General features: G+C 37.7%; 1 protein-coding gene across 9 annotated transcripts in view; it reads left to right on the forward strand.

Annotated features, from left to right (window-relative positions):
* The window catches only part of LIN54 (lin-54 DREAM MuvB core complex component), a 69,073-nt gene extending 63,050 nt beyond the window's left edge, over window positions 1-6,023 (forward strand). For all 9 annotated transcript variants that reach the window (XM_044225242.1, XM_044225250.1, XM_044225243.1 and 6 more), the window contains 2 exons: window positions 270-472; window positions 3,280-6,023. In XM_044225242.1, the coding sequence (XP_044081177.1) occupies window positions 270-472; window positions 3,280-3,481 (405 nt within the window). In that variant the 3' untranslated portion in view covers window positions 3,482-6,023. The remainder of the gene's footprint in view (window positions 1-269; window positions 473-3,279) is intronic.
* The last annotated feature ends 3,744 nt before the right edge of the window (window positions 6,024-9,767 follow it).

Genomic DNA, 9,767 nt, shown 5'->3' on the forward strand with positions numbered 1-9,767 from the left:
AGAACATAAGTTATTCATATCGGGGGAAAAACTGACATGGAAGGGCTCAGAGACATGCACTGTGCAGAGCCGCTCTTGGTCTGAACGTCCGACCTGCCCATACGTGTGGTCAGCCACTTAGGCCACTTAGGGTTTGGCCAGAAGAGAGGTTTCCCTTGCGGGTGATGTCAGTTGGCTAGTTAATTGTTTTCCTACTGATCTGATCACAGAGTCTCCTTAATGTTTTTTGGGGGTTCGATTTGGAAACTTTTCTTTTGTAAATCTTTTAGGCAAAAATAATGTGTTCCTCAATATGCAAATGTGTTGGCTGCAAGAATTTTGAAGAAAGCCCAGAAAGAAAGACCCTGATGCACTTGGCGGACGCGGCCGAAGTCCGGGTACAGCAGCAAACAGCAGCGAAAACGAAGTTATCTTCTCAGATTTCGGACTTGCTTACTAGGCCCACGCCCGCTTTGAATAGTGGGGGAGGAAAGTAAGTCAGTCTTTTCATGTCTTTATAGTATAAATTGCTTTGGTAAAGTTTCTTTTTTTTGGACTAAATTAAGTTCATATTTTGATTGTTGCAGACCTCTTTTCGCATTGTCTTTCTACTTCAGTTTTGTAAAGGAATTTGGAGGTAACAGGAGAACTATGTCAGCTCCAGTGCCCAGTAACGCATGAATTCACTGACTTAATTTAACTGAATTTGTCCCCACTAAGATGAGGTCATTATGTAACTATGTAATTTGACAAACCCCGAAGAAAACCCAATTTTATAGCTGTTCCTGGTAGTGTTGTCACGCACAGTGTGGCACATTTTTACCTTCTCTTGCTCTTTCCCGGCCCTTGTACCACTTTCCCTGTCTTTCCGGAGCACCTTTCCCACCCCTAACTTCACTAGACTGAACTCCGGCGTGGGAAGACTGCAGCTGTAAAGTGTGGCCGCGTTGCGTGTCAATACCGTCTGCGCCCGGTTGCAGTTAGTGACTTCCACAAGTCCTAGGGTCTCGGTGTCCTTAATCCTTCCCATCATCCTTACCAGGTGGCTACGAAGAACACAGCGTCTCTAGCCCAGCGTTTGGCAGGCCTTACGCAGCCAGACTTGCTCATACGGATTTGGAGTAGAGTTTGGTAGCAGTTCAGTTTGAGGAATTATTAAATGCACTGAGCCTTGCCAATGGGATATATTATTTAAAATGCGTAAGTTGAAGTTGTCTCTAATGCTTATAGAAATGCTTCTTTAGGGGCACCTGGGTGGCTTAGGTGGTTGAGCGTCTGCCTTCGGCTCGGGTCATGATCTCGGGTCCCGGAATCGAGCCCCACGTCAGGCTCCCAGCTCAGCGGAGAGTCTGCTTCTCCCTCTCCCTCTGCCCTCCCCGTCTCTCTCTCTCAAACAAATAAAATCTTGAAAGAAAAAAAAGATGCTTCTTTTAAAATGTTATTTGTTTGAGAAAGAGAGAGGGCACAAGTGGGAAGGGCAGAGGGAGAGGGAAAGAGAATTCCAGGCAGACTTGGCTGAGCGCAGAGCCCGACTCAGGGCTTGATCTCACGGCCATGAGGTCACCTGAGCTGACACCAAGAGTCAGATGCTTAACCGACTGAGCCACCCAGGAGCCCCTAGAAATGCTTCTTTTTGTTCAGAATATGGCAGATGGTATTTCTGAAGAATTCTTGTAAGTGGAATATAATCAGCAAATGGTTAGTAACTGAATAGATTGGAAACGGGCAGACACCTCAGTAAGGGTTCTAACAAGGGATCCTTTCTGGTCATCTGCTTTCAGTAATCCTTTAGATTATTAAATCTAAATCTCCATGTGGAGATTAAAGATATTGCTACACTGAAATATTTACAACTGATTTTCAACCTGGGAAAAATATTATAGAGTGTAAAAGCATAAAATTATACACTATAATCAAAACTAAAAATTAAAAATTTTTTACTGTCATGTTAATACACTGCTGAGTAGCAAAAATTTGCATTTTTTTCCTTCCTCTCACCTCTCTGTAGTTTCCAAATATTATATAATGAGCACTACTATTACAGTGTTATTAATTATACAATATTAACATAGTATTTTCTAATATAAAGTGTTTTGTATTTTACAGTTTTCTCTACAGCTGTATCGCAGCCCAAAGCCTTAGTAACTTCCTCTTGTCGTAGCAGACCCTAATTTCAGACTTCGTTCGTCTTGTAGTTTCCTTGTCAGTGTTAGTGGTTACATCAGGCTGCCTGATTTTGTATCTGGGGGCTTTAAGAATTAGCTACATACAGCAAGCCTCTTAATACCTAATAGTTTAATACTTTATGAAAGAAACTCCATGTATAGAACAGCATTTGGTTTTCCCATGTTTTGTTTGTTGTGATGGAACAATGTAAAATTTTGGTGTGCTTTCTTGTTTCTAATGAACAATATATATGGGACTCTGGACAGTGCTTTATTTTTATTTTTTTTAAGATTTTATTTACTTATTTGAGAGAGACACGGCTTGGGGCAATGGGAGAAGGAGAAGCAGGCTCCCTGCTGAGCAGGGATCCCAGTGCGGGGGCTCCATCCCAGGACCCTGGGATCATGACCTGAGCCGACCTGAGCTGAAGTCAGATGCTCAACCGACTGAGCCGGCCAGGCGTCCCAGGAGATAGTACTTTGAATTCCCACTTTTCTTCATTCAGCAGATGTTTGTGGAGCGCCTGTGTGTCAGGCAGTGTTGTAGCCCGTGAAGAAATCGTACTCAATCAAACAAAGATGGCACTCGAGAAACTAACGTTCATGAAGTAGGAGTACGTTTTTATAGAATTATCTGGGGGACACCTGGGTGGCTCAGTCACTAAGCCAGTCTGCTTTCAGCTCAGGTCATGATCCCAGGGTCCTGGGGTCGAGTCCCGCCCCGTCCCACGTCAGGATCCCAGCTCCGCGGGGAGCCTGCTTCTCCCTCTGCCTGCTGCTCTCCCTGCTTGTGCTCACTTGCTCTCTCTCTCTCTGACAAATAAATAAAATCTTTTAAAATAGTTTAAAAATAAAAAAGAATTATCTGGTCAACATGTAGAATTAACATCTTTTAGTTACCTTGTCTACATATATTTTGTTAAAATTAGGCTTTCTGAACAGTCTTTAAAAAATGATCTCAATACTAAAACCAGGTCTAGCTTTTTAGAGCTGTCCGGGATGTGCTTGTGCTCCGTGCAAAAGTTACAGTGCCCAGTGAGCCGGTGGATCGTGAAGGTGGACAGATTCTCCCTGGACAGGATGTCCTTCCCCTCGGTTGTGGTTCATCATGTCTGTCTCTCACGCGTCGTTTCAGGTTGCCGTTCACGTTTGTGACTAAGGAAGTCGCCGAGGCCACGTGTAACTGCCTTCTTGCGCAGGCGGAGCAGGCAGACAAGAAGGGAAAGTCCAAGGCAGCAGCCGAACGGATGATACTTGAGGAATTCGGACGGTGTTTGATGAGCGTCATCAACTCGGCAGGAAAAGCAAAAAGTGACCCTTGTGCCATGAACTGCTGAACTTGCACAGAAGACTGTCTGTGGACTGCACAGAAAATGGAAGGTGCACTTGATCTTCCGGAAGATAGTTTAACAATTACTGGATTGTTGGTTCAGTCCTTGGGAGACCTGAAATTATAATACTGTAAGAGAAGAAATTTTAAATGAGGAAATTAGTACATTTTAAATCTTAGTTAAACCTGTTTATGTCCCTTCTAAATTCAGTTTTTCTTTATTGTATTACATGGATTTTTAATTTGCATGGGTTTCTTAAGAATTAGATGTTCTGTCCTTCTGATTCCATTGACAAAGGACATTTATAAATTACTGTAATTTATAACGTTTGGTGTTGTATGACTTTGTTCCAGTAGAAAAAGCCAAACCACCATTGGTATTATCCAGTCATTCTAGAGCCAAGCAGATAGAATGTCCACATAAACAAATTCTTATGAAACATATTCAAATGACATTTTGCGTTTAGAAAAGCTCTCTTTTTAAGAAAAACCAGCTTTTTAGCACAGATTCTGGAATACTATCCTGTTGTCACTTTGGAAATGTCAGAAGGGGAAGTAATCCATAGGCACACTTTTAAAATTAAAAAGTTGAAAAAAAAAACCAAAGTGTTAAGGGACAGTAAATAGTTCTTAATAGGCAATGTATTTCTCTGAGGAGTGACTAAGAAGCGCTCTAGGGGGTTTCCATTTTCTTTGAAGGAGGTGGTGTGCATCTGAAATGATAAATTGTCAGAGTGATTCCTGGGGACTATTAAAAGTGAGAGGTGCATATTTGTAGAACTTCGTATTATTATGTAGTGATGACAGTAGAACCTCACATAATTATCAGGTATAAAATTTGGCTTGGATGGAGAAATGAAGAACATTGAAACTCCAGTAGATGAATTTAGGGAAGGATTTTTCATCTATACAATTCTTGTTAAAGACTTTTGAACTAAGAGGTCTCAATCCAATGTATGAGTCTTACTTGATTTACTGAAAGGGCCTCCTAACAAAACTTTCAAAATTATAGTGGGATTTCTTTTTATAAGGGAAGCTTAATATGGCATTCTTTTTAGCCAGTGATTTGATAAGTAGAAGGTAGGAGTGTTTTCTTATTATTACTAAAATAACCTAAATCATTTTCGCTAATTCAAAATTCAAAAGCTTTATGAATTTTAGAGCCAGTAATAGGACTCGGATTTTAATGACAAGAAAAAAACCATGTTGGAATTCAGGTATTTTGTTAGGTACCTTAATCCTCAGTAATTATTAGCATATGATTATTACATTTCCTACAAGGAATCGATAGTTGTATGTATTAAGTGTGTATATATGTTCATATGAACACGCAAGGTATAGGCAATAGAAATTAAGTAATCCAAAAAAAGATTCCGTTATTCACTGAAGTATCTTCCTTTTGAAATCTGGATTTATAAAATTATAGTTCAGTAACTTTAAATGTAGATAGTGCAAACATTCTTAGCCCCTCAATCTAGTATGTTTAATTAAAATTTGTATAAATGTAAATCAGTGTAAGAGGATAAAATATCTAATCAAGTTATTTTTCAAAGATTACAATACCTTTTTGGTCTAAACCTAAACTTTGTTCATTTTGTACATATTCTGTGTTTAATTCTAATTGCACCTTTGTGATGTGTATTTATATACAGTGTGCAGAAAATGTTTGTGAAATTTGGATTACAATTGTAGATTATGTATGACGGCATTGCTTGAGAATGTTTTGCTTGTAAAAACTTGAAGGTGCAATCAAATGCTACTAGTTTTTCTGATTTTCAAGAAGCTATCTAAAGTATTAAGACTTTTCCTTCCTGTGTCGTACTTACTAAGCAACTTTTTGTATTTAGGCATTTGCATCAAATTGCTGAACAAGATTAATATCCACATTAATTCAACAATTTTAAAAGACTATTTGGGGAGGGCTGGGTATATAATTTTTTTTAGCTCTATTTACATCCCAAAGTAGAAAGATTAAATTTATATTTACTAGAGCTATTCAAAGAATACACTTTTCTATATTGTAAAAACAGGACAGCAAAGTAAATCATACAGAAAATAAACATTTATACTATTCTGTAAAACAAAGGGTTTTGTTTTCTTTAAAAACACTTTTAACCATGTTACAAGAAACTTTTAATATCTGATTTTAAGTAAGTTTGATTTCTGAAAGCTCACAACTAAAAAATAAGTCTGTCATTTTGCCCAATTATGATTAAGCTAAATTGCTTTGAAACGAGAGTATGGCTTCTCTTTTCCCTCTGCTGCAAAAGGGCAGAAACTTGGTCTAAATTTCCTTCCTTTTAATGTCTGATGTTTTTATGGTGAGCACCTTTCTTAGTTTCCTTTTCTCTCAAGAGCTAAAAGCAATCTGTAGGTCTTATCTCTGGATTCTCTGGGAAACAGAACTTTAAAAGCTGCAGGCAAACCAACCAGCAGAGCAGCAACTGGAGGGGGAGACCACTGCCTTGGCTTCCCTATTCCTTCATAGGGACAACTGACATTTTCTCAGTCTTATGTAAAATGTGAATAAAAATAACTTTAGAAAAGTTTTCCACGTTTATTGGTCTGTAACACAAGTAGCTAAGAAAATACTTGTTATGTAAATGCAGCTTCAAACCAGGACCTCCAGCATCACGTTGCATCCTTTTTCAGAATTTTATGTAGAAATTCCACAGCAGCAATCCAAAGGAGAGGAAGGCTAGAAAGCCTTCACTATTGGAATTATTTTCTCTTATGTCAGTAACTTAGGACTTGGTGTGTGTGTGTATGTGAGGGTTTCTTTAATGCAGATGTTGTCATTATCAGTAGACCACATGTGAGCTCTTTATGATCCAAGTGATTTTATAAAATGAAATGTATAAAGGCCTATAGGTTTTATGAAAGCATTTAAGGCATGCTTAGTTTTTACTCAAAAGCAGTAAGAAAATAAGTATGTTCAGAGTAATATTTACTATAAGGCCACAGACTTCAACTCTGTAATTGATTATATTATCAAATGAAATCTGGCAGTAGATAAAAAGAATGCATCATGACTCAGTTGGGTTTTATCCCAGTAATAAAAGCTTGACTCAACATTAAAAAATAATCAATGTAATTCACTGTACCAACATACAAAAGAAGTAAAACTATATGATCATCTCAGAAGTTGCAGGAAACCTTTAAAATATACTAAAAACTAAATTATATGCTTTAAAAAGGCAAATATTACAGTATGTAAATTAAATTCAACTGTTTTTCCAAAAAAATTAAAAGGTGCAGAAAAATTGACAAAATTCAAGACCCATTTATGATTTAAACACACATACACACACTCTTTGGCAAACCAGGAAGAGAAGGGATTATCAACCTGAAAAGACCATCTACCAAGAAGTCTACAGCTAACATCCTATGAGTGATGAAGGCTGAAGGTTTCCCCCTCAAAGACTGGGAACAAGGCACTCTTGTGTTGCAGGTCACTGTACAATAAGGTCAGGGGTGGGGGTGGCGGGGTTGGGGGAGAAGGCACAGACTGGAAATGAGTAAGACAGGATCTACTGGTGGATAACATGACTGCCTATATAGGAAAGTCATAGCAATCTTTTTTAAAAAAAGGCTACTAGAACTGAGTTCAAGCAGTCAATATACAAAATTATATTTTTACATAGTAGCAATGAACATTTAGAAACAAATTTTTACAGTTACCATTTACAACAGCACCACAAAACATGAAATGTAACAAATATGTACAAGCTCTGTAGGTGAAATGTAGAAACATTAATAAACTTAGAGAAGACTTTCAGAAAGACATATCATGTTCGTGGAGTGAAACATTCAATATTAACATCTCATTTCTTCCCAAACTGATCTTTAGTTTCCACAAAACACTCAAAATCCCAGCAGGAATTTTTGTAAAAAATCAAGCTGTTTATAAAATTTATATAGAAAGTACAATTAGAATAGCCAAACATTTCTGAATAAAGAATAGAGCTTCAAGACTCATAGAAGGCTAATCAGGACACTGGTGCAGGTGAAGCGTTAGACCTATGGATCAATGGGACAGAACAGAGAACCCAGAAGCAGACCCATGTGTATGTGGTCAATTTTTTACAAGGTTGCCAAGGTCATTCAGGGAAGAAAGAATAATCTTTTTAACAGTGCTGAGATATCCACATATAAAAATATGAAACTTAACTTAGACCACAGACCAAAATTAACTGAAAATGGATCATAACCTAAATGAAGCTACAAAATATCTAGAAGAACACCTAAGAAGAAAAATCTCTATGGCCTTGGGTTAGGAAAGATTTCTTAGATACGAAACTATGATCCCTCAAAGGAAAAAAAAAGATCAACTGGACTCAGCAAAATTAGTCTCTCCTCTTCAAAACACACTAATAAGCCACAGACTTGTCAGAAAATTTGCAAAATACAGCAGATAGTGTACTTACATCCAGAATATATAATTAGCAAGAACAAATCAACCTTCCAAAATATGGGCAAAGGACTTGAACAGACTTTTCACCTACGATTATGTGGCTGGCAAATAACCCTATGAAAAGACGCTCAGTGCCATCAGCCATGAGGAAAATGGAAATGAATGCCACAGTGAAGTGTCGCTTCGTGCCTATTAAACTGGGTAATTCCAAACAAAAACCGAGCACTACCAGATACTGGGGAGAAAGGAGAGCAATTCAATTTCGTACATTCCTGACCGGAGTGCAGGTACGCGGTACAGTCGTTCCACAAAGGTTCTGGCAGTGCTACGTACCCTACCACGTCACCCACGGTGTGGGTACAGCACGTTTCTATCCAACCATTCACCAACTGGACATTTAGGCTTTTTCACTTTTTAGCTATAATAATGCTATGAAATGTGTGTACAAGTTTGTACATGGACATGTTTTCATTTCTCTTGGGTATGTGCCTGTCAGGAGACTGCTGGGAAATCCGGTAACTCGCTGTTTAACCTTCTGAAGAACTGCCAAGCTGTTTCCAAAGCATCTGCATTCCCACCAACAGTGTGTGAGGGTTTCAACTGCTCCCCTCCTGTCTACACTTGTTATTATCTGTCTTACAGCTACCCTGGTGGGTGTGAAGTGTTACCTCATTGTGGTTTTCATTTGCATTTCCCAGCTAGTTTATGGTGTTGGGTATATTTTCATGTGTTTACAGGCCATGTGTAGATCTCCTTCGAAGAATGTCTATTGATATTCTTTACCCATTTTTCAAACTGGGTTATTGGTCCTTCATTATTGAGTTATAGGAGTTCTCGGTATATTCTGGATACAAGTCCCTTATCAGATATATTAGTAAAAATTTTCTCCCATTCTGTGGGTTGTCTCTTTCTTGACGGTGTCCTTTGAAACACAAGTTTTTATTTTTGGTGAAGTTCAATTTACTTTTTGTTATGTTTTTGGTGTCCTATTTAAGAAACTATTGCCTAATCCAAGTACCCAGGATTTACTCGATTTTCTTCGTGGAGTTTTACAGTTTTACCTTTGACATACAGGTTTGACCCACGTGGAATTAATACTTCCGCATGTGGACATCCAGTTGTTCCACGACTATTTGTTGAAAAGTAGAAAGGATAAATTTCTGAAGAGAATGTTTGTTTTCTCTGAAGAAAAAAGGACAAAGGTGCTAAGTGGAGAATATAAACTAAATTACCCTAATCAAATATGAATAATTTTGAAAATTTACTGTAAAGCATATCATGTCAAGTAAACCTGGTATCAGACTTGAAACCCTTTCACTAAGACGAGAGCAAGTAATAGTTAAAGGCAGTGAAAGAAATATTTTTGTCTTCCATGTTTGTCCAATTTATCCAGCACTTAAAGAAATAATGCAAAACACGAATTTCTTAAAGTACAATATGTATTAGTAAAGTAGTAAAATGCAGCACCTACAGATATGAACCTAGTTTTAAGTAAAATTCAGGACAAAACTTGGATTCATATAAACAATAAATTAAACGGTGGTGATTTACAAATAGGCTTCTTTTAAATAAGATTATCCGGTGCATCTAAACTCATTCCACCACAAACAAAAACCACAACATCTAGACTTCTCAGCAACAGCTCCTGCATAAAATGTAGTACAATTCTGGTTACAACTCAAAATTTAAGTCTTTGAGGTAGAACAAAAAAATATATCAAAATATACAATTTAAGGAGAATTTCAGCTAATAAAACTCAACTTTACCTGGTCATTAATCTTCTGCAAGTTTAAGTTTTCTTTTCTTTTATTTATTTATTTATTTATTTGAGAGAGAGAGACAGTGAGAGAGAGCATGAGCGAGGAGAAGGTCAGAGAGC

The sequence above is a fragment of the Neovison vison genome, chromosome 11 (assembly GCF_020171115.1).
Source record: "Neovison vison isolate M4711 chromosome 11, ASM_NN_V1, whole genome shotgun sequence".
Lineage (NCBI taxonomy): Eukaryota > Metazoa > Chordata > Mammalia > Carnivora > Mustelidae > Neogale > Neogale vison.